The sequence below is a fragment of the Thamnophis sirtalis genome, unplaced genomic scaffold (assembly GCF_051295495.1).
Source record: "Thamnophis sirtalis isolate CommonGarterSnake01/CBP01778 unplaced genomic scaffold, rThaSir2_p1.2 scaffold_11, whole genome shotgun sequence".
NCBI lineage: Eukaryota > Metazoa > Chordata > Lepidosauria > Squamata > Natricidae > Thamnophis > Thamnophis sirtalis.
Window position 1 is genome coordinate 37,292,049 of NW_028261391.1, and position 25,420 is coordinate 37,317,468.

Here is a 25,420-nt window from a genome sequence, read left to right on the forward strand (position 1 = left end):
CATGAGTGTAATTGAGTGTATAGGAGTACATTATTTCTCTTTGAACTGGAATGTACGATGCCCCTTTGACTATTCAACAGATTATGAATAAATGTAAATGGAATTTTTATGGTGAAGTTAGAAGTGCATCAGTTAGGACACTGAAGTTTTGGCATGCAAAGGACATCCAGCTGTTGGATGAGAACCTGAATGCCGCAATCGGGAGTATATTTTCAGATAAATTAATGCATTAAAGAATAAAGTAGGTATATTTTATAGAGAAAATGAAAAAGTGCAACAAACAAAAAAATAGAGACAATACCATCTAGCATAGCTTGGTAAAATGTTTACTGAAGGTGGGGGAAGGGATATATAGACAAATTGTAAGAAATGCAATTACTGGTAGACAAGAAGTCTATATTTTTATATCCCTATGAAATGTTACTGGTATTAAGTAAAAAGAATTAGGCACAATTAGAAAACAACTGTGTGATCCCTTTGACAATCATGATAGAGGCATGGATTCCCTTTTTTCTTTTTAATAATAAAAACGGGGTGATCAATGAATGGATAGAAAAATAAATAACTAGAACAAATGAAGTATTTTGAGGCTGTTTTATAATTCAGAGACAATGAGGATTGAATTACAAAAATATATATTAAGAGTGAATGAGCTAAGAAGAAAAGGAAGACCATGTTGGGATTAAATAAAAATCCTCAAAAATTAAGAATTTTAAAAACAAAATTGATCTGATTAAATGTCTTCAAGTTGTTGTCACCTATTAGCAACCATATAATTTAGATATTCTCCATGATGATGTCTTCAGCTTTTTCAATAATGTACTCATCACTCATCTATCCACCTTGCTACCTGTTGTCTTCTCTTTCCTTTCATCTTTCTCAGTCTTAGAGCTTTATGCAGAGCTAGATCTTCACATGTGTTTTAAGAAGAAGAATATGTCTAAGTAAACTACATTCAGAGTAATTTTTTTTCTTGAGCTAGAGCTACTCTTTTTGATCATGTGCCATGACTGTGGCTTCTTGACCTGTGCATAGATTTTGTCTGAGGACAATGAGGTGTTCTGGGGTTCCCATTTTCCTAAGCACATTTTGAACACCTTTTTATAATTAATGAAGTACACATTGACTTCTTTTTGTTGTTTGCTTTCTCAATCATCCAGCAAGCATCAGCAACAATGTCTCATGTTCCTCGGCCTTTTCTAAAGCCAGCCTCAGTATCAAGCATTTCCTTTTCTATGAAGAGCTCTAATCAGCATTGTATAATTCTATGCACAATTGTGCCAACATGTCAAATTAAGAATGCTGTATAATGATCTGCACACTGTCCCCCTTTTTCCTCTTTTTTGATATTGGTATTTATATGAACCTCTCCCAATCCGTTGGTCACTGTCGTTTTCCAGATTTGCTGATATACTTGGATTAGAACCTTTACATATTCTTTCATCCATTGCATTTTCTTGACATATTTGACAATTCCTGTAGTCTTCCAATTTTGAAATAATCAGACTGCAGACTTCACTTCTAGTACTAGTTTCTTGTAAATATGGGATATATTCTAAATTGTCTTAATGTTGTCTTTTCTACTGTACAGAATTTCAGTATACTTTCACCTGTCATCTTCTTTGAATCATTACTCTGTCCATTGGTAACCTTTAGCACAAGTTGGAATCATCTGAGTATTGAGATTTCATTTGGCTGCTTTGATCCCTTTGATCCTTAGTGTCTTTAAATATGTTGTTCTAATATTCCTTCCTTGTCTCTTTTAACAGTTCGCTGATATTTTTTGTTCTAAGCTATTTGTCATTCTTGGCTTTGGTTTCTCTTCTCAGCAAATTCTGTCCTTTGTTCCAACATCCAGTTTCCTTTCATAGCCATGTCTTTGCAGTTATAACTGAGCTTTAAGTAATTCTCCTCAATTGTTTTAGTTTCCTAAATCATATAGTCTAACTACAATTTTCTCCTCGATATTTCTAAAGTTGGTATTCCAGTTTCCACCCACAAGCGGCACATCTTCCTTGCTTGCTTGAACTTGAAGGATAAAGCTGACCAAGCTCCTTTTTGTTACATCAGAAGATGCAGCATGAACTTTATCAACATTGTTCCTTGTTTTTTCTAGTTTGTGTCTAAATGATAAAACATTATGACCTTCTGATCAAAAGCATCAATTTCCAGCCCATTCACTGATGCTGGAGATGTCAAAGTATAGATGCTTTTTTTCATCTTTCATTGTGTTGACCATTCTCACATTCAGCTTCATACATTCCATATTCCAATTCTGCTTTAGCAGCTTTGAATTTTCTTTTCCTGCAATCATATCTCTTGAAGCTTTAGTCTAGCTGTATCATAATTACCACTGGTATATTAAAAACTCCTTAGTTCCTCCTAGTAGCATATTCAATGCTATCAGACCTGAAGTGCCAATCATACAGTTCTATATTGTCAATAATTTTATATTGCCTATCCATGTTTGTGTGTGTGTATAAAGAACAGAAGACGTTTTACCAGTGACTTCTATGCAGTATGAAATGATGCCTTTGTCAGTATCACTAAAGTGAATATCCACCTCCAGCATTTTCCTGTATCACTCCTGCCCAATATAGAAGCTTGCTTGCTTTAGCTGGACAGCTGAGATTACCTTCATTACCCTAGGTGACCCTGTTGGCCGTATGTACTCTTTACATATGCTCCCAGCTTGCTTCACTTTTTCTCAAGATCACAGTCATTGCCACAGTAAGACAGCAAAGCAGAACTATAGCTTTCTCAATTTTTTTTTTTTACTATTATCCCAAGGTATAATTCAATATAATTGCTTTTAGTGTACATGGTTTAGCATTTTTGTGCCTTCAATTCAGTGTTGACTCCTGGTAATTGCTTGGACAAATCCCTGCAGTTTTCTTGGCAACTTTTTTTTTGCCATTGCAAGTGGCTTGCCATTGTGTCCTTCCTAGGACTAAGAATGACTGTCTGAAAGATCACTCAGGTGGCTTTGTGCCCCAAGGCGGGGCCAGAACTCATAAACTTCTGGTTTACATATTAAACTCAATCATATGCTTTAGGATTAGGAAATTCTAAAAAATTGCTTCATATGTGAAACTGGCTCTTTGAGCCATTTTAGAGGCTGGCACCAGTTTAAGCTTGAAACCTTATCAATATAATTAAAACAACTAATTTTGAATAGACAATAACTTTTTCAAATATGAAACTGTGATTAAAATATTTTCTCATTAGTATTTATTACTTTTAATAATTTGCATATCCAATTTGCTAGTTATTCATACATATAGCTCTACAGCCAAGTTATCTGAGTAAAGAAATGGCTGTTCTCCCCATTTAACTTTTTTTAATCCATGCACCACCCTGAGTGGCCTTACAAGTCTAAATTATAAATAAAATGTATTGTTTGTACAGATAGTCCTCAGCTTACAACCATTCAGTGACCAAGTTACAATGGCACTGAAAAAGTGGGTTAAAACCAGTCCTCACAAACACAGCAGTCAAGGCATCCCCAAAGTAACATGATCAAAATTTTAACATATGGCAACTGGCACATATTTAGGATGGTTGCAGCTTCCTGGGGTCATGTGATCCCATTTGCAACCTACAAAGCTGGCTTCCAACAAGTAAAGTCAATGAGGGAAGCCAGATTCAATTAATGACCACATGATTCACTTAAGAACTTTGTGATTTGTTTAACAACTGGCGCAAAAAAATGATGCAAAACTGGGTATGACTCAATTAACTTCCTTGCTCATCAAGGGATATTCTAGTCCCAATAGTGATAAGTTGAGGACTGCCTGTATTGAACATTCAATAATTATAGCAATTAATGCACAGCATATATCAGGAAGCAATAATGAATTGGCTCATTCTAGTGGGAGTATAATTTCATATAGAACACTAAATTTTGTCATTAATTTTAACAGCACAAAACTAAGATTATCTTTTAACACCATATAGTGGTACACATATTTTAAAATTAGTACAAACAAGTGCTAATTTCTCTGCTTTAGAAGTCTCCAACGATAGATCAATTGGAGAAAAATTATGTCTCCATAACAATTGACCAATTAGTATGCCCAAAACCTGTATTTTGCTAGGTGATATGCTGCAGTGAAAAAAAGCTACAGTGCCTCCTTCTTTTTATGTCGACTGTAAAGGTATCGGGGCGTTTCTTCCTTTGCACCCGAGCATTATATGTAAGAAAGTTACAAGGTCGATTTGTTTCTACACGGCTGCTAAAGGCAAGGTCAACATTCTTCGTCAAGTCCGCATTTTTGGTGAATTACATTCAAAGGCAAAATTGGTAGGATTCGTATTTTTCAAGAAATGCCTCTAATGATACATTTGCCTAAACCTTTCCACTGTGCAGAATGAGAATACCGCGAGAGACATCACGTGTCCCTCAGAAACCAATTGAAATCAAAGACACCATAGAGTTACAATTGAGGACTAGCGAAGAGTTCCCGCATTTGAAGGCCTATTCACTAATTCGACCTTACAACAATCCTATATAGAAACGGTGTCCACATAACAATTCCTCCGTCAGCCTCTTGCCAATTTCTTTCTTTTATTGTGCTCAGAATGTGAAAAAAGCATACAAACCTACCTCGCGTGGACTCGCAACACTCCTAAGCCGAATAGGAAGAGCTTGCCGCCATCTTGGTGAAGGAAAGAAGCTATCCGTCACCCGCTAATATCAGAAGGAGGAAGCTCCTCCTCCATCGTTGCCTTTTTTTAAATCACTATGGCAACCGGAAGAGGTGACGTGTTGGCAGGAGGGTAGCGCACGCGCTTTTGTTACCAGCAGCCTTGACGTTTTTTTGTCGCGCGCGAAGCCGTGAAGGCTTTTCAAAGGGGAGGGGAGGAGAAATGGTCTTTGCCTCGTGAGCTGAGTGGAGATGCGTTTGTGAAGAGAGGCAAGCATGCGCATGCGTTGCGGGACCCTGTGAAGCGGTTGGGCGGGTCTGGGGATTGCGGCGGCAGCGGCGACTTAGGATCGACTTTGGGGCGGCTCCCAGGTGCGGCAACTCCTGCTGTGCGGTTCCTCTTGAACTGGGTAACTTGCAGCGATATACGGTGGTGACGGTGGCCGCAGTTTTTTTTTTATTCTGAGAGAAACGGGAAGCGGGGACCGTTCCTGTTTTTTCTAAGGAGACGCCTTCTTTCGGCGGGATGATCTGCCCGTCCCACTGCCTGCTTTGCATCCCCCCCCTTTTCCCCATTCTCGAAAGCCGCCGTTCTTGCCGTACCTGGGTGTGCAATAAAGGAAAAGGGGGCGGAGGGAAGGGAGGGGGAGGAAAATGGGGAGGGGGAGGCTGTGGTGTAACGGGCGTTATTTCGTTCAAAAGGGTTAGCGGGTCAGCAGTGCATTCCGCAGTTTTCAGGAGACGATTAGGAAACGATTCCGCCTCTCTCTCTTTATATATATAAAATAGGAAAATGTGGGGACGATTTGAACATACTCCGTACTCCGCTCCATCTTAGACTCCCAACGGTGTGTTGAAGAAAGAGGCTGAGTGTTGAAAGAAAAAAACTTATTTCTCGGGTCTCACCCCGTCTTAAGAAATGTTAAAGGATTCCGATGAATCGGATTTTGATCTATTGTTCTCCTCTCACACACACCGTCACAGTCATGATAGTTTGGATTTCATGCATCTAAAAGTCACCTGGATGCAAAAGAGTCCGTTAGAAGTGGAAAAGAGGCAAAGACTTTAAAACGCCTGGGGAGGAGGGGAAGCAGAAATTGCTCGGTTTAAGTGACATTCCCGGCTTGACATGTTGGGGAGTCGACCTCTAGGAGAAGAATGATACTGTTCTCTTTCTTACATTGGAGATGTTGATGTTTTCCTAGGTCATTCCTAAGCGAAGAAATCTTGATTATATTTATTTTACAATTTAGGGCATTTTTCTTTCCCAGCATTTGAAAACATCAATGTGATTCCTACAGATCATGCAAAATTAATTTCCAATAATAACAATAACAATTACATACTTGGTTGATACCTAGGATGGTGGCAGCAAACTATTAACCATTAGCACCAGTCAATGGTATTTGTAATGCATCTTTGAATGTTCAGTTGGCTTAATTTCATGTTTTATGAATAAATTATTATTATTATTATTTTACAAGATACATCAACAAATTGCAGCTTCCTGCAATAACACCAGCGGAATTGCAAAAAACTGCGCTACTCGGAACATATTTTAAGAAAGTATTTGGTTGATACCTAGGACACTGGCAGCAACCCATATCAACCATTATCACCAGTCAGTAGTATTTGTGATGCATTTTTGAATGTTCAGTTGACTGAGTTTCATGTTTAATGAATAAAGTAAATAATAATAATAATAATAATGGCACAAACCAGCAGTGGTAATTCCAGTGGTAATCTGCACACTGGGTGCTATTCCAAAAGCACTGGAATTATATTTAAAACAGTTAAAAATTGACAAAATCACCATCAAATGCAAAAAGCCGCACTGCTTGGATCTGCACGCATATTATGAAAATACGTTACGACGTCCTAGGCCCCTGAGTGGTGCCCAGCTAGTAATCAATGCCAAATCTGGCGAAACAACTGGCCGCTGTGATACAATTGTATAATAATAATGTCAGTATTTTCTCTGTTCCCCATTTATTCCTTTTGTGCAGAGTATCCTGGCACTTCAGAAAAATTTTCTGTAGCAGGGTATAGTTTTTATATATGGCACTGGACTATGTTTCCTGCATTCCATATATTTTTGAGGAAGAAAATTACCTCTCAAAGGCTTCCTTTGTCCATTCTGTTGTATAGGAACCCTTTGTCAGATGATTTCTTTTTCTGGCTCTCTCTTTGTAAAGGAATCTAGAATGACTGATTGTATTCAAGCTGATTTTCACAACGTGTCATATCTTAATAAGGAAATTGAGGGAGTAAAATTAAGTACTTTTGTTTTGAACAATTAGTAATGGTGGATTTGCCATTTAAGGATATATATTTAATTACTGACATCTTTTTTGTTCTTTGTTCTTGGTGTGCTTTTCAGTTTAAAGAACAGACATGTAATATATTTTTAAAAATGAGCTATAAAACTATTCTATACAATAAAATCTAACATTTACTGTAACATTTAGGTTCTATTTCTATCAAAATGGATCTGCATGTGCTATGCCTTTTGTAGTCCTGTTTTTGCTGTCCTTAACTCTGAAATTAACCTTTCCTCTTTATAAATACATTATGAATGATATATTATTTTTTTCTAGCAATCATTATATTTTTCTCATCCAGAGCCTTCATCATTATACCCAACATAATTTTTAATATTTCCCATCAATTTAATTCCACTTGTTTCTGTAACACTTTGCAATATATAGTAATTCTGCTTCAGACAGAATTATATAATTTTTCCATTCATTCTACTAGGTGATTAATCTCCCTTCTAGTTTTTAGTAGATTACTTAATACTGTCTTTTGCTATTGTTTTGTTTGTACTCTTAACTTTTTTCCCCACATACATTCTTTTCTTCAAGGTTCTCTCTTGACCGTACAAAAGAAATAGCCTGTTCAGAAACTATAACTACCTTTGCTATTTCACTTATTCAGTCAGTTTTTCATTATAAAAACATCATGTCAGTATTGGTTTTAAATAGTACTAATTTCTTTGCTCTATGTAGACATGAATAAACTTATGTATTCAAAATATATTCCTCTGTGTAGATACTTAGTCACAATTCTCATTCTCTCTTTGATCACAGAATGGCTCGTCATTTTTCTGCACTCTTTCATTTCATTCCCCCTGCCCCACATCCACTTTTGTCATGCAACAATTTATTTCCCCTGTATAATATAAAATAAAAATCAGCTGTGGTTCTGCAAATATTACCACTGGAATCCTGCATAAATACACACCCAGAAAAACCTAGATGACACCAATACATAGTACTTTCATTCATAATTAAATGTATATCTTCACTTTCATGCTGTCTTCATTACTCTCCTCTATGAAATCAGGCCACCTTCATTCAGTTCTCTTGCATCCTTTGTCATATTTTGAGAGCCATGCAAGAGATACATATTCTTTACTTACTTTTCTTACTTTTCTTACATTCAAGATTTTTGGTCTTCATATTCTAGCCCTATCCTTTGCCTTAAGATAGTTTGTAAGTTACTGCTACCATCATGGGGATGTTTCACCTGGCATTCTTCACCTAGCCTTCATTGTGAGAGAAATGAGACTCTGTGCTGCCATTCTGGTGATTAAAAGTAAAAAATAATAAGAACAATTAATGCAACTTACTGATCATGTCACCAGAACATTCATGGGAGATAGACCAACCTTACAAGTTAAAATTAAGCTTTATGTAAAACACAAAAAGTATTTTTCTTTTAAATATTCAAACTGCAGTCTTTCTGTAGGGAAAAGTGTTGAAGTACAGAGCTGCAGGATCCAATCAGGGCCAGTTCCCGGGGCCAGCTTTAGTCCAAGCTTTTGGACTTGTGCTGGAGCCCATCTTCAAGGAACTTCTCTCTGGGAACTGCTAGAGAGAAGTTCCCTGGAGATGGGCTACCAAATGCTCGGAAGACCTCTGCTCCAGGAGACAGCCCCAGATTGGATTCTGCAACATTATCATGGGGCATGCATATTTGCCTTCATTCATAAATATGAAGCTGTTTAGGAAATATCTGTAGCTTGACTTAAAAAATAAATAGAAAAGAAAATGTAATGCTACCAGCAGGTCACAAGATGTCACAGGGGAATTACAAATTGAGCATTACAGCTAAGGAGAGACACAGAGAGATTATAGGATTTTAAAGAAAGAATAACCTCATGCAGATATGCTTCAAGTCTAAAATAAATACATAATAAAATAATATCTTAATTTTTACAGAGAAATAAATTTTGTACCACACAGAAAGAAATAATAAGACAATTTCTGCTATACTTTATTTTCTTTTTTCCCAGACTGATGTTACCTGAAATAATATTCTGCTTCAGTTTTCTTGAACTTCCTGCAGATTTTAGTAAAATAATTTTAGGTTTGCTGGGAAGTTTCCCAGTCTCAGTTCACAGCTTCTGCAGTTCTGGTTATAGATTTAAAATCAGGGTTTTTCCCCCCCTTATTCAAGAGAATGATGGGCTAGAATAATCTAATTTGTATATTTTACATGTTTACCAATAAATGATTCTCTTAGAGTTCACTAGTTTTATTTCCATATAAGTATATCTATGTATGTATATTTGCTGTACAAACCTAAGTTGATCATAAGACATACAATAGGATCTTTTCTAACAAATAATATATTGCTTTGGACTTTTTTTAGTTTGTGCGACTCTACAGAAACATGTCTAAGGTAAGGAATGCCTTTGTTAATATTTGTTGATTTCTAAATATAATAGACAATTTATATGCATAAATTGTTGTTAATATTCTATAATTTCATTATTTTAGAACCGGGATAGCGAACCTATGGCAAAAATGCCACAGGTGGCATGCGGAGCCATTTGTCAGGGCTCTGTCAGCCAGTGCTAGCCAGCTGACTTCAGCCTTTTTTTGAGGCTATTTTTCACCCTCCCCAGGCTCCAGAGGCTTTATAGGAGCCTGGGGAGGGGGAAATCAGCCTCCCAAAGCCTCCTGAAGGTCCCTGAAGGCTCCGGAGGGCAAAAAACGGCCCTATGAGCAAGCCAGAAGTCACTCCCAATTTGTCCGTAGGGCCATTTTTAGTCCTCCGGATCCTTCAGGGAAGCCTCCTGAAGGTCCCTGAAGGCTTCAGAGGACTAAAAATGGCCCTACAGACAAACTGGAAGTGACTTCCGGTTTGCTTGTAGGGTCGTTTTTTGCCCTCCGGAGCTTTCAGGGAAGCTCCTGAAGCCTCCAGAGGGCCTCCAGGTGAGCTGTTTTCGCCCTCCACAGGCTCCTATAAAGCCTCTGGAGACTGGGGAGGGCAAAAAAAGCAAGCAAAAAATGGGGGGTTGCACTGGTCATGCTCGCATGTGCTCCCCCCACTTTTGGCACGCAACCCAAAAACAGTTCGCCATCGCTGTTTTGTATGTAAATTGTATTAATATGAGATGTGGGTTTTTATAATTAATAGATTAGATTAATTAAATATTTTTGTAATTAATATGTATGCAAGAAAATACTTACAAAACTAATTTCTCATCTTGTGGTTCATGTATTCATGGATGCATTTATTTAATATTGCTCCAGTCTATACAGTTCCATCTATTACACTGGCAATAAAAGAAATATATTTGCTAATGTGCTAAATAAGAAATTTCTAGTTTAAAGAACACAAGTTTCTAAATTCATATGCTTTACATTTTTAAAAGAATGTGATTAATATGCTAGTGAAGATTATTTAATAATAAATTAAATAATAAATTAAATTTCTTAAGGAGTTGATTGTTAGGAAACAAAAGTCCGAAAATAAATGCTTTTTAAATCCTCACATTTTTGCATTGATATTTTTGATACAATTCCAATTAAAATACTTTTTATATTGAATCTACATTCAAGCAGTTAAGCCGGACTATTAATTTTAAGAGTATCCCGCAAAAAGGATCAGGGCCCTTGCTTGATCTCAATTCACAAAGATTTATTGTTCATGCCTATATAAAAGAATCTGATCAATTCATGGTCAGCACTAAATTGGTGCTAGATAAGAGCTAACAGAATTCAAGGGGGCTGGATTTGGATCTCTTGTGGCAACTCAAGGACTCTAAACTGATGATGCATTTAACTGCAGCCTCTAGCTCCGAATGCTCTTCTCATATAAAAAGCTCATTTTTCTTAAAGATAATAAATTCAGTACTTTGTGTATCCCTGAATTTAAGATATAATTTGTTTATATTGTGCAATAAAAAGACTAATTTCAGAAATGTCAAGACTAATGCATTTTTACCAAATTAATCAGAATCTAAAATCATGTTTCTGTTTCTTGAATATTTCCTAGGACATGATTCACAATATGTTCTATTTTCAGAAAACAATATAAAATAAATGGAATATGAGATTTGGGTCAATAATGGTTGTGCAAAGCCAAAATAGAATAGAGAGTTGGAAGGGACCTTGGAAGTCTTCTAGTCCAACCCCCTGTAACTTTAAACATTCCTTCTAATAGCTTGTTATTAATTACTAATTCTAAACCAATTATTGAACTGTACTTTTCAAATAACACCAAATGACTAAATTTAGTGAATCTGTAACTTTAACCATTTTCTCAATAATTTTACAAAAATAATTATACAATTTTATTTAAATTAAGTATTCTATTTTTCTTTTCAGCAACAACAGCCTGCTGAAAAGTTTGCAAATCCAGAAACTCCTGGTTATGTTGGATTTGCAAACCTTCCAAACCAGGTTCATCGGAAGTCTGTGAAAAAAGGCTTCGAATTTACCCTTATGGTAGTTGGTAAGACTATTTCTATTTTTTAAATTGACATATGCACTGTTACCTTTCAAGATGCTAGTTCAATTGTTGTAGTAAAATGTACTCTTACTTTAAAAGTAAAAAGTGATTGCAGTATATTATTCTGTTTAATTGATGCATCAATATTTCAGAATGATAAATTTTTCAAAGAACTGCATCATAGAGCCTGTTATATAAAGAATTTTTCAAAGAACTGCATCATAGAGCCTGTTATATAAAGAATTCATCATATGGTCTATAATTGATCATTCAGAAATTTATATCTATAATCAAAAAGGTATTTAGTTTTAAAATTCCTAAATCTGAACACTAAATATGGGCTTCAATGTAGAATTTCAGTGAATAATAATAATAGTCCATTTAAATAGTTATGGTAATTATTTATGAATAAGCTTGTTTCTAACTGTATTTTTTATTGTTTAACAGGTGAATCTGGATTGGGAAAATCTACTCTAATAAACAGCTTGTTCTTAACAGATCTCTATCCAGAAAGGATAATCCCAGGAGCAGCTGGTAAGATTAACGTTGTCCTTTCATACAGTCTTTCGGATCTTAACATTGCAATAGAAAAATTAAATGGATTCTAATGGGAAAAAAGTGAAGTGTTTTAGAAATTGTTTGTCCATTTTTATTATATACATAATTTTCTCTATACAATCAAATGTATTCATTGTAAAACATCTTTCTTCAAATAAGATGTTTATGATTTTTTGACGTATAGAAGTATATTGCAATATTTTGGGTGAAATCTGCCATCTGATCTATATTCTTGCAGCAAGACTTGATCTTTTTGCTGTTTCAATTGTAGGATGTTTTTCTTTTTATCAACTACATGTGTTGGATTATTAGAAAATCATTCATCTCAAACCGTGCTCCTGTCTTAGATAAGTTTGTCAAATGTGGAGTAATATCCATATATTTGAATTAGATTGCCTTGGAACATTTCAGCTTTATAATTCTATGACATAATTCATAATTGAAAATATATATTGGGTTGCAACATCAGAATTGATTTGTTTATGAGGTATATCTTAATCAGCTAGCTACTGAGAATTCCTGATCCTGTCATAAAGGCAAAATGTCAGTAATCTGAAATCCATTTTGTTCCTTTCCTAGAAAAAATAGAAAGAACTGTACAGATTGAGGCCTCAACAGTTGAAATTGAGGAAAGAGGTGTAAAGCTCCGTCTGACTGTGGTAGATACACCAGGATATGGTGATGCTATTAATTGTCGGGATTGGTATGTATTCAGTGGATTTGTTAAATTATTTAAACAGAATATAATAATATAAACAGCTATATTGTTTATAATTCTTAGATTTAATATTAAGAATTGCTAAATTTAATTACATATTTCATATGTTTTTATGTAAAGTCTCCAGATTAATGGAATATATGTAGAATAAGAACAATACCATACATGGATGAACAGTTAACCATAACTATAGAAAGTAGCAGAAAGTCTTGGTTGGAATTTGTATTATTATAAAACTTTTAATGCCTTCTTATTTTTTTCTGTATTATGCATATAACATGAAGGGAATTTATACCTGTCAATTCATTTCTTTTGACAACTATTCAGTTAATTTATGGAATTGTTATTTTTAAACATTATTATTTCGTTAGGTTTAAACAACAATTATAAAGCATCTCTGATCATGAACATTTAAACAATCATATTTTGTATTTGTTTTAATAGTTTCAGGACCATTATTTCCTATATTGATGAGCAGTTTGAACGTTATCTTCATGATGAGAGTGGCTTGAATAGACGGCATATTGTGGATAACCGAGTTCATTGCTGCTTCTATTTCATCTCACCATTTGGTCATGGGTAAGTACTATGACTAACAGTGCTTTGGATTCAATTCCAAAAAGGCAACTTATAAGGGATCAATGCATTCATACCAGAATATATATATTTTGAGCAATTTAAGTTCTATAATTCTAAAATGGTTTGTTTATAAAAAGTACATACAAATATACCTATTATGCTATTCTGTTTCAGGAAAAGTGATGTTAGTGTAGAAAAGGATTAAAAATAGAAAATCAAAGGAAATTAAAGCATGAAATCAAAAGGAAATATAGCTAAATCTACTTTACATGAAACCCTTTACTATACTTCTCTCTCTCTCTTTCCACCTTTACAAATCATCCTTCTTCAATGCCCATACATAACTTTATACATTTTTCATGTGTGCATGTGAATACACAATATGTATCTCCTAGCTGGGAGGAGGATTTATAGGTAATAATGTATCTACTTGCAAGTTGTCTTTAGCTTAAAAACCTAAAATTTGCATCAAGTAGTTTGAGTTTGCTTGGTATAAAATTGGGCTTTCGTTGTATTTGTGGCATATTGGACAGAATATGTCAAAACTATTTGTTGCCACCTATAGTTTTGCAGGGGATGCCTATGTGACATGGTATACTTAAGATAATAGCCAAGATCACAACTTCTCTATTTTTTAGTGTTACGTTTTTAAAAAAAATGAGATATATTTTACAATAATAATGCATATTGATGTAAACAAAGCAGTAATTTGATCTAAGAATCTGATTTTTTTTAGAAATGTTTAAGTTTCTATGTCAACTACTTCTGTTGATTTTTAGTTTGTGAAAGAATAGGAATCTAAATGTAAGAAAGTAATAATCTGTATTTTTAGTCTCAAGCCTTTGGATGTTGAGTTCATGAAAGCTATACACAACAAAGTGAATATTGTGCCTGTGATTGCAAAAGCTGATACCCTTACGCTGAAAGAGCGGGAAAGACTGAAGAAAAGGGTGAGGTTTTTCTCTTTAATTTAAGCATAGCATAAAGAAAAACATGATTCTTATATATTGTGCATAATAGGCCTTTGGTAAGAATCTAATGAACACTGAACGTTTAGGTAGTGTGTATAGCTTTAATTTTTGAAGTGAAGGAGAATAATTGCTGGCTTCTCAAACTGCAGCACTTCGTACAATGTGTAATTCTAGGGGTATGGTCATCTGGCCTTCAGAAGCTGTTTGGGTATGGGTGGGAAGCATATATAAAAAGCAAGCAAAGAATCCCTGTTGATTTTGCAGATGTTGACTCTCAGCCCATGTTTTATTTATATCTTACTTTCCTTTGGTATCAGATTTTGGATGAAATTGAAGAACATAGTATCAAGATTTATCACTTGCCCGATGCGGAATCAGATGAAGATGAAGATTTTAAAGAACAGACCAGACTTTTGAAAGTAAGGACAACTTGTTAAGTCAGAAATAGTTTATCCTGTCATCTTATTTAATTTCTACAATTTATTATTTTTGCTTATCAAAGCTAGTTTCTTTAATCTGTTTCTAATCTCAGAAGGAAGAGAATTCTTCACACCAAAAGGAATTTGATCTCTGGATTGGAAAATGCTTTGTCTTCCAAATTTGATTGCAATTTTTTTTAATATTATGTATTCAGAATGACAGTATGGAGCAGGAATTTGTGGCAAGCGTTCCTTTTTTATTTTGTTTTCTTTGCACCTTACTTTGACTTAGCACTGAAGGCCACACATGGAGAGATACACTGCCAAGGTTCACGTGAAAACAAGAGTGTTTCATTTTTAACAATATAAATTGTAGCAATTAAAAGTATAGAAAAGAAATGGAAGGGGGGAATGCCAGAAACTTAACAGAAGCATTAGTTAGATGACAGTAACAGAAGATAATGAATATAACCAGCAGAATTTTTATCAGAAATCATTGTGAAGAAAGAATGAAAGCAGTAAGGTTAGGCAAGAAATTTTTAACTGGAGAATGGTGAGATACAAGAGGTTATGTATCTTACTGAAATGTATTTAAAAAGGAAGATAAAAACTAATGTAAGAAAAAGAAATTAAAATGAAAACTATAAAAAGTAAGGAAAATAGAAAATAAAAAAGATACAAAGAAGTAGCTTCTGATCTTCTTTACAGCAGTTGTAAGTGCAGTTATAAACTTACCTTTTACTCTATGGCTACAACATAAATCTGTCTATAATCTGATTTGTCTAATCACCAAAACTAAAAATCATAAATGCATTTTTGCTGTTTTATGCAAAAATCCATAAGGAATTTCTAGTCAATGGCATGTCTTGTGTTTTTAATAAATAGTTGACTTTCTTTTCAGAAATTTAAATTAGTTTTGATTGTTATCAAACTTCTAATTGCAAAGCACAGTGAGCTTGTAAGAGTATTTTTTTCTTCAATTCCAGACCAGCATTCCATTTTGTGTTGTGGGATCCAATCAATTAATTGAAGCTAAGGGTAAAAAAGTTAGAGGTCGTCTTTATCCCTGGGGTGTTGTTGAAGTGGAAAATCCAGAACATAATGACTTCTTAAAACTAAGAACCATGCTGATGTAAGTAAACTGCATTTATCCCTGTATTTTGGTCATTGTTCACCTTATTTTTATCTCCCACACAATACAAGTTTTTTTACATGTCCATTACTCATGATAAAATGTCCTTTCATGGTGTTCATATTTCCAACATGCATCTATTTGTGGAGAAATAATATTCTTAAAATTTGTACTGTTTGTGTTATGTATAAAGGTATGTTATATAACTATTAAAGGACTTGGGTAGCAAACACAATAACAATGTAGGATGTATGCATTTCAGAGCATGTTTAACCCATTGGGTTAGGCAATTTTATATCCTGTTTTCACTGTCATTGTTTCTAATGCATAATTTTTTATTTGAGGATTAAAATAAAGTTGAGCTGTATTAAATTATTATACCAAAGTTTTTTTGTCATTCCAGCACTCATATGCAGGATCTTCAAGAAGTGACTCAAGATCTTCACTATGAGAACTTCCGTTCTGAAAGACTTAAAAAGGGTGGCAGGTAAGTATCTCTTACTAAATGGTCTATGGTTCTATTATATTTCAGGTTTTCTTGCCATGTTTTGATTGCTACCATTTTGAATATATGTCAAATACTCTCCAAGCATACCTAACAATTAATGTATTTGGGTGTATTATTCTTATTATATTTTTTTTTCTGTAAAGAGTAACAGCATTCTTTCAGTTATTAGGAACAGGTGCTAACTTCACATGCATTAAACATGCATGCAAACTTCATCCATATTTTAATGTTTCTCCAGTTATGCCATTTAAACCTCCAGCCATGATATTTTTCAGTGTTCTCATTGTATTAATGACTTCTATTTTTACCAATTTTCTTAACATTCTAATTCAAAGTATTTTTTTTAATTCCACTTTAACATCTCACTTATTCCCTAAACATTCTAAAATGTTCTTCCAGCATTCAGTTATTATTATTATTTTTTGAGTGCATTCTTTGTTAGCCTTTCCCCCCTTTTCAAAATACTATTTTATTTGGATTAAAATCACTGTGTTTTCTGTTCCACTTTTAACTGTCCCTTGTTCTCATTTACTATGTTTTTGCAACTATTTTTCTCTGTGTATACATTACACAGAATTTTTCATCTTTAACTTTTTTCATGTGTTCAGTTTTTATATGATTTCATTTTGTTGTTCTACCAATTATCCTTTTTTATTTTCATTCTGTGGCATTTTGCAAGAGTTTTCATTCTGTTTCATGCAGCTGCTATCTCATATTTTTTCATATAGTTTTGAACTTTTGGTTCCTGCAATCATTCTACTTATATTTGAATTTCTTTTGTTTCATTTTTTACACATACATTAATTTGTGTTTTGATAATTTAAATAATATTATTTTATTTTATGACTTACAGTGTAATAATCCTTTCATTAATTATTGAGCTTACATTACTTCCATACTTTATGCATGTATTCCTCAATTCTATTTCCCAAAATCGATCCACCCTCATTTACAACTACAACATTCTTTCGCTTAGTATTAGAAACACTCGGCTTTGTAATGTTTCATTGATGAATGCATGATCTACTCCTATCTACTCCTCTTTCTTTCCAAGTTGTTTTCTTCCCATGTTCATCATAGATGACTCTTAAAGGTTACTAACTTTAATACCCATACCAGAATGTTCTGCTATCAGTAGAGATATAATTCCAGTCAGTTTTGATACAGTCATACACTGATTTACTCTAGTCTAAAGCATTGCCATGATATTCTGTGTAGCTAGTATCTCTCAACTAGAAATTTCATTGTAAACCAACATTCCTTTGAGAGGTTTCTTTGTAGAATGAAATGGACAGCATATAAATTTAATAACTAAAGAATAGTAAATCCCATCACCTAGGAAATACATACAGTATTGTAATAACTATTCAAGTAATCATCTTTCCTTCTTACTACCATTGTATCCGCATTTTAAAAATACTGGTCATTAGTATAAGTATAATCTTTATTGTCACTGTACTTAAATATAACAAAATTAGTTTTAACCTCATTGGTGCAAAATTATGACAAACGAAAAAAGAAAGAAAAAGAAGAAAAAAAACTAGCGTGTGCATGGAGTGATTGTGGTTGTATTTAAAAGTCTCACAGCCCAAGGATAGAAACTATCTTTATACGTGTTTGTTTCGGCTGGCTTCTGATGCCTTCTGCCTGATGATAAAGTGCAAAGAGACACTGACCAGGGTGTGAATCATCTCTAAGTATCTTCCTTACTCTGATAAAGCAGCAAGATTAGTAGTTAAATACTATCAGATACAAAACAGTATTTAGCTAGAACTATATGTTTGCATTAAATTCCTTCTTTTTTCCCCTCCTAAATGTAGAAAAGTTGAAGATGAAGAAGTTAATAAAGATCAAATCTTGCTTGAAAAGGAAGCAGAAGTAAGAACTTCATTTAAATATATATATACTGTATTTTGGATCTTCAAATCATTTGATATTCATAAACAGTTCTGAATTCCTACACCATAGGGACAGAATATTATTCATCAGGATTTTGCCAAGAAATTACAAAGTTATTAGTAAACTTTTCTAAGTAAAGATTAAAACTTTAAAGGCATCTAGCACAAAACCCTTCTCAATCTGAATTCTCTGAATGGTATCCTTTTGCAGGGGCCATAAATTTAAAATTAAAACAATTACAGTCATTCATTGATTTATAATTAGTGAGAAAGGAGAGGCAAACATGTATGGCTCAATCCAGATTCAAAGGGAGCCCTAATTTGATATGATGTACTAAGACTATTTTCTAAGTAGAAACTGAATTTATGTATTTTGTCAGAAAATTCTGAATGCTATGTAGATTAGGTTTATATAGTAGCAATAGGAAAGTAATCTCATGCAACTATATAATTAAAGTATACTCCAAAGAAACTTGATCATCATTTGGTAATTCTTCAGGTTTACAAAATATGGAATTTTTAATTGACACTGGTGACTTAAAATCAGTTTATTGCAGCTTTTCAGTTCAAAAGAGACTTCATTCCGAGTTTTTAATAACTAAATATGGACTGGTAACTGCTTATTTGGATTTAGATGTCATGCCATCCTGCTTTAATAGCTGAATTTTGTTATTAAACTATGGTTTATTGTTGCCTGTCAGCATAATTGATCTGGTTTGTTATCTCTTAGATTTGTATAATGAAATAAAGCCTTATATCATGATGGCCTTGATGTCAATTCATGTGAATTGAATCCATTGATCTCTGTAGAATCTGTTTAAGCATCATACTAAAAATGTAAAAACTGAACCAGAAACTGAAAACTATGCAGCCCCAATTGCTGAATTCTAGTTCTCCACATCCATAACCAATGTATCCACTGTGGGATATGATGGTATCTATAATTCAAAAATATCTGGAGAGCCATAGGTTTCTTACCTGTACTGCACATCAGTTGGGAGGAGTAGGGGATTAAACTGGTGAAAAAAATTTACCTTATGATACCATTATCACATACTACAAAAGAACCATAGTTTTAGATGAAAGATACAAAATCTGTTTTTTTAATTAGTGATATTTTGGTTTAATGTTTTTGTTATAAGCTGCCAAAGCACTCCATTAGTTGGAGGAATGGCTAGCCAATGTAGAAATGATATTCTTTTGTTTTAGCTTCGCCGCATGCAGGAAATGATTGCAAGAATGCAGGCACAGATGCAGATGCAAAGGCAGGGAGGTGAAGGAGATAGCAGTGCAACTCATGGGTACAAAGTTTGAATTATTTGGTAAGAACACTTTTATACTAAAACTAGTATATATAAAATATTGCTTTGAAAATTACAGTATTACAGATTTGATCTTTTATCATGATTTTGACTTAGATAAATAACTTGAAGAGTGACATAAATACTTAATTCTGAAATAAAAAGGAATCCATTTATTTAATTATTTGCTCATTCATTCAAGTACTACAGTTGTCTATTTGCCATAAGGCTTAAATTAAAAAAAATAAAAATGCATATATTAATTGATTAAAGAACCAATTCTCAATTGACTTTGCAAATGTTTGGACAGCATATGTTTATATTGTTCACTGTATACTATATCCTGTTCTTTAGGGGAGGAGTGGCTTTTAAAATCAAGAAAAATGAGATAATGCTTTATCCATTTTCTGTATTATCTCAGCTACTGTGCCAGCATAGTTTAACTTCCCTTCCTCACTTTTAAAGAACCAAATCAAAACACAAAATGATACAGAGAAGAGAGCAGGGCCGGCTTCGTTTTTCCCCTAAATGATCAAGCAAGTAATGAACTACAACATTTAACACAGCATAGAGATAGTCCTCGCTTAATGACCAGTGACTTAATGACCAATCAAAGTTACAAAACTACTTGTTTTGGGGGCCAAACTACAGTTCTGGAGGCCATACCATCTCAACTTATTCCCCTACAGTCCTATGCTCACATTTTGGGAACTTGATAACTGGCTTGCATTTATAGCCATTTGCAGTGTCCTGCAGTCACATGACCATGATTTTCTGTATTTTTGTTGGTTTTCAACATTCACTTCCCATTTCCAGAGGAAAAAAACCATTGAAAAAATACTCATTTAACAGCTGCCACGTTCGCTTAATGACTGATATATGCTTAATAATTACAGTGTAAGGTTAATGACGACTGCAAAAAAGGTAATAAAAACAGGCATGCCATGGGCATCATACAACGTTATGCAGTAATATTCTGTAACAAGTGAATATTATTACTACGGCGGCCAAAGGAAATTGAGACAGTGTATGCATAGAAGAGGGACGCGGTGGCTCAGTGGTTAATATGCTGAGCTTTTCAAGGTCAGCAGTTCAGCAGTTTGAATTACTAGTGCACGTAACGGAGTGAGCTCCTGTTATTTGTCCCAGTTTCTGCCAACTTAGCAGTTCGAACGCACATAAAAATGCAAGTAGAAAAATAGGATCCACCTTTGGTGGGAAGGTAACATTGCTCCGTGTGCCTTTGGGGTTTAGTCATGCCGGCCATATGACCACAGAGACATCATCGGACAGTACTGGCTCTTTGGCTTTGAAACGGATATGAGCTCTGCCCCTAGAGTCGAATGACTAGCACATATGTGCAAGGGGAACCTTTACCTTTATGCATAGATAGTTGGGGATATTTCCTTTTTTTTAGGAATACATTGCAAAAAACAAGAGGGAGTTAAATAGGCTAATAAAAACAAGAGGAAAAATGATTAGAACAATATACTCTTTTGTGGTTTCCTGTGATCTTTATGCTGTAATCTTTCTTTATAGTATATGTCTAGGAAATGGTGCCATTATTATTGTATTAGTAAATTTGTAGGAGGAATCTATAGGTATTGTTCCCTCCCAGATTTGTAACTGAAAAGTTTGGTTATCATTGTTGCTTTTAATTATATTTTTTATATTATTATATAATTAAATATATAATACTATAATATACTGTTAATCATTTTTAAAAAGTAGGCATGACCATGTAACGTGTCAATATTCTCTTTTCATCATTGCAGATAACTTTCATTAATTGGAATCATTTAAGACTTAAGACACAGAGCTTATTTTGTGGGAAGAGTTACTGCTTATCCTGCTGTGACTTGGAAGGTCTGTTAACATTCAGCAAACAAATATATAGTTGTTGTAATCTCTATTTTGTAAACAAATAAGGTTTCTTTAGTTTTTTTTAAATGTTAAATGCAATATGAGTTCGTTAAGATTTACTAATATTTTATTGAGCTGATTTTACTGTGCAGACTACACAAATGTTTAGATTTTCCCTAGCCTGTTGTTCATCTAATACTATGGACTAATGCCACTGAGGGTTCGTTTTTTTGTTTTGTTTTTTTGCACTCAATATATAAATTGATTATAACCACATTATATTTATGGTTTAAATTCTTATTCTTTTTCCTGATTTTCTTTTTACAGCTGACATAATTGTTTGAAAGTCCCTTTAACTTACCTACCCTATAAATATTATGTATTGCCTTTTTCTTTGAAATGTCATTGTAAAGGTTTTCATAGGAAAGACTAAAGTAAGTCTTAAAGGAATGTTCATTTTTTTTTTAATAGAGACCTTTGCGTTCAGACTGACCAACAAGAAAATAAGTGATGATATTTTCAACTTTTTTCAATGTTACTCTTTTTATATACAGGTAGTCCTTGACCTATAACCATAATTGAGCCTGGAATCTTAGTTGTTGAGTGAAGCAGTTGTTAAATGGCACATCCCATAACTGCTTCCCTCAATGACTACCATCCTGGCTCATTCATTTACAGTTGTTAAGTGACATTGTGGATCATTCAGCAGAGTGAGGGGATGTTGCACCAGGTAGGGAGCCTGGGATCCACAGGGACACATAAACCTGCTGATGTCTCAGAGGATTCAGCGGGTTCCCAATCCAGTCACCCAGGGAGCCTCAGGCTAGGTATGGAAGCTACCACATATACAAAGCTGCTGCAGGTGACTGGGTGAGTTGCTCCCCTCTGTCCCCTCCACTTGCAACTTCCCTGCTAGTTTCCCAGCAGAAAAGATAGCAGATGGCATTCCCATGATCATAGGGTGCTTGGAAACTGGTTGTAACTGCAAATAGGCTGCCAAGACCTTGAAATGTGGTCATGTGATGGGGGGCAGTGCTACACTTTATAATGTTTGGAAGCACTTTCCAATGCTATTGTAACTATAATCAATTGTGAAATAGCCAGTTGTAAGACGAGAAGTACCTATATGAACTAACATGTCAGTCTTTATGCCTTGACTATTTGTGGACTGCTGTACTTTGCCAGTGCTATACAGTAAATTCAAGTAAATTCCATGTGTGTAGCATTTTGTATCATGTTGAGTTTAAAAGAAGTAATATAATTTAGAAAATAAATCAGTTATTTGTTCAGACTTTTTTAGGTTTATTCTTTCAGATTTTCAAGTTTTTATTTTATTTTTGAAGAAAGCAAGGTCAAATTGTACCGATGGCATGTGTTTCTACAAAGGATGATCATAACTATCCATCATGGAAGAAACTAGCTACTCCCTGATGACCCAGTATACCCATGACGTACATACATACTGACAGACATAAATACTGTACTTGGAAATACTGGAAAGAGAGTGACTTAATCTAATGTCCTTCAGGCTTGTAGCATTAAAAAAAAATCATTATGGCATTTTCATCTTGATTGTTGTTACACAGAGATTATCAAAAACCTCGTGTGGTCCATATTTTAGTCTGAATTTACTATATTCAAAAATAAAATCCAAATTATATTTCTTTAAGTCTGCAATGAATGATATATAAACATAGCAAAAATGTTCTGCCATTTATTAATCCAGGATTTTCATTTTAAAAAGGAGATCATAGAAAGATTTCACTTTGATCTTATAATTTATTTGGAAAATATAATACTAATCTGAAAAGTTTTCACAAATAGTATTTTTTCCCTTAGAAAGACAATAATTGTTCAACACCTCTTCTGTTCAGAAGTAACACCTACAATCATTTGTGTCCTACATAGGATGTGTTACTGGGTTAAATTATGCTACTTGATTTGAACACACTTTTTTATCTAGAATGTTTTAGATCTGGGCTGATTTCGGTATTATTTGTATGAAGCTGTAATTATAATTAAATAGCAAGGAGAAAAATTCCTGGTATTTTGAAAACCTGTGAAAATGTGAATGTGTGTGCCAAATAACTAGTATAAACCTAACCCTACTGTACATTAGTTTTCATTAACTGACTTTAAAGAATTGTTCAATATTTTTAAATATATTCTATTCATCTTCATGTATTGTTTGCTGTAATTAGACCTTCATTCTATACTATAACTTAGTCTTTATTTGTGGTGCTACATTTTAAGAATTTTGGCTTTTATGATCACTTATAAAATCCATACTGCTAAAACTCAATTCTTGAACAGCTGTAATTTACTAATTTGAATTGTACCTTTTTAAGTAAGGTTAAATTTTTTAACAGTGTATTTCCATGAGGTTGAATTATGTTTCCAGTCTGTGCCTGATATAGGAATAATGAAGTATCTACCTATTTCCATGAACTAAGCCACATTTGAATATTCAGCCTAGAATAAAAAAAATAAATTTCTCAAGTTTTGGGGAACACGAAAAAATGGTTAGCATCACAAACAGTCTTTGTCTTTCGAACTAATATAATTACAATTGTATATTGTTATATTCTTTAACACTTTTACTGGATTTTTATAACTCGGGTACTCAAAGGGCTACTTTTTGTATAAGACAGTATTAACCTCTAATTGATTTTCTGTACCTTAATTTTAGCCCAATTATTAATAAACCCAATAAACTGTTATGTACTAATCTGCTGAAGTGTGTGGTTATATTAAATGATGTAGGTGATATGGTGGCTAATTAAAAACAGTTTCTTGCAAAAACTGTTGATGACAGAGCTTAAAATAATATGTTCCATTACACAAAAACATTTATATCAACCAGTTATTTTGCTGCAGACGTGTTACCAAAATGTTGATACTCTTAGAAGTTGGGCAAGATACACATAATATTTGGTTCCATATGAACCTCGTTGTTTCACAACTGTTGTTATCCCATCTTCCTTTTCAGTGGTATAAGAACATTGGCATGAACTTCCAATATTGTCATTAATGATATTAAAGGCTAATACTTAGTTCAACAATACTTGGATATGTGCATAAAAAGAACAGTTTCCCAAGTATAGATAAAGGTAAAGTTGCCCAGTCGTTTCGGACTCTAGGGGACAGTGCTCATCTCTGTTTCTTAGCCAAGGGAGCTCGCCTTATCCAAAGATATTTCTGTGGTCGTGGCTAGCATGACAACATGCTGAGGTGCATGGTACACACTTATCTTTCCACTGATGTGGTACCTATTTATCTATTTGCATTTGTATGCTTTTGAAAGCTATGTGGGCAAGAGCTGGGGCAAGGAAAAGGAGCTCACCTCATTGCCCAGCATTTCCAGTTTACAAGCTCTGTGTCTTTAACTACTAGCCACGGCACACACACCCCAATACAGATATCTCTATATTTATTAATAAAAGTACCGATTGTCTTAATGTCAAATGCTACTTTTTCAGGTAATTTCTGTCTATCCATCTCTGGGATCTTAATTATTCCCACCACCTTTTACATCAGTTTCATTCTTCTGCAAGTGAAAATGCTAGGATATGTTACCTCATCACAAGTAGAAGTGGAGCTGAACTAATGATGGAAAGTACTAGATTAGAAATTGGGAAGACTGCAAGTTGTAGCTCTCTTTGTCATGAAAGCTACCTCTGATTTTGGACCATTCATATTAACCAATTTTCAAGGCCAGATATAAAGATAATAGATGTCAATTAATTGAAATACTTTTCTTACTTGATATGATCATAAAGGTGAGTTCTTGTATTAAAAAGATATTGGCAATATTGCTTGCCAAAAAAACCCCAATATAGACCAGCTATGGTGTATGTATTACACACATATCAAACCTGACACTACACAACATCAGCAATGGTTGTAAGCTCGGGCAGGGTAGTAAACTTCTTCAGGGTTAAGCAAGAACTACATTTGTTGGCTTTAATTTAACCTGTTTTAGCAGTTGATTCATTTGGAGCTATGTATTTATTACTTAAATTACTATTTTGCATGTGTCTGAGTCTTAATAATATTTCATTTTTGTAATTATATGATGTTGAT

At 34.0% G+C, this 25,420-nt stretch overlaps 2 protein-coding genes across 4 annotated transcripts in view; one reads left to right on the forward strand and one right to left on the reverse strand.

Moving 5' to 3' along the window:
- HDLBP (high density lipoprotein binding protein) overlaps positions 1-4,749 on the reverse strand; it is a 55,754-nt gene extending 51,005 nt beyond the window's left edge. Inside the window, exon 1 of the mRNA XM_014076582.2 lies at positions 4,607-4,749. The gene's annotated coding sequence lies outside the window, so the exon portion shown is untranslated. The remainder of the gene's footprint in view (positions 1-4,606) is intronic.
- Positions 4,750-4,797: 48 nt separating this feature from the next.
- Positions 4,798-24,065, forward strand: SEPTIN2 (septin 2). Of its 3 annotated transcripts, none has more exons than XM_014076637.2 (13): positions 4,798-4,916; positions 9,303-9,332; positions 11,267-11,393; positions 11,838-11,924; positions 12,528-12,651; positions 13,111-13,245; positions 14,078-14,195; positions 14,534-14,635; positions 15,622-15,767; positions 16,171-16,254; positions 18,096-18,153; positions 19,383-19,495; positions 21,250-24,065. In XM_014076637.2, the coding sequence occupies exons 2-12, from the start codon at positions 9,324-9,326 to the stop codon at positions 19,485-19,487; spliced, it is 1,095 nt and encodes a 364-aa protein (XP_013932112.1). In that variant the 5' UTR covers positions 4,798-4,916; positions 9,303-9,323; the 3' UTR covers positions 19,488-19,495; positions 21,250-24,065. The 3 variants fall into 3 exon arrangements, with proteins under 3 accessions (XP_013932112.1, XP_013932105.1, XP_013932097.1); XM_014076630.2 differs by having other exon boundaries at positions 4,824-5,018; XM_014076622.2 differs by lacking the exon at positions 4,798-4,916 and adding an exon at positions 4,927-5,056.
- The last annotated feature ends 1,355 nt before the right edge of the window (positions 24,066-25,420 follow it).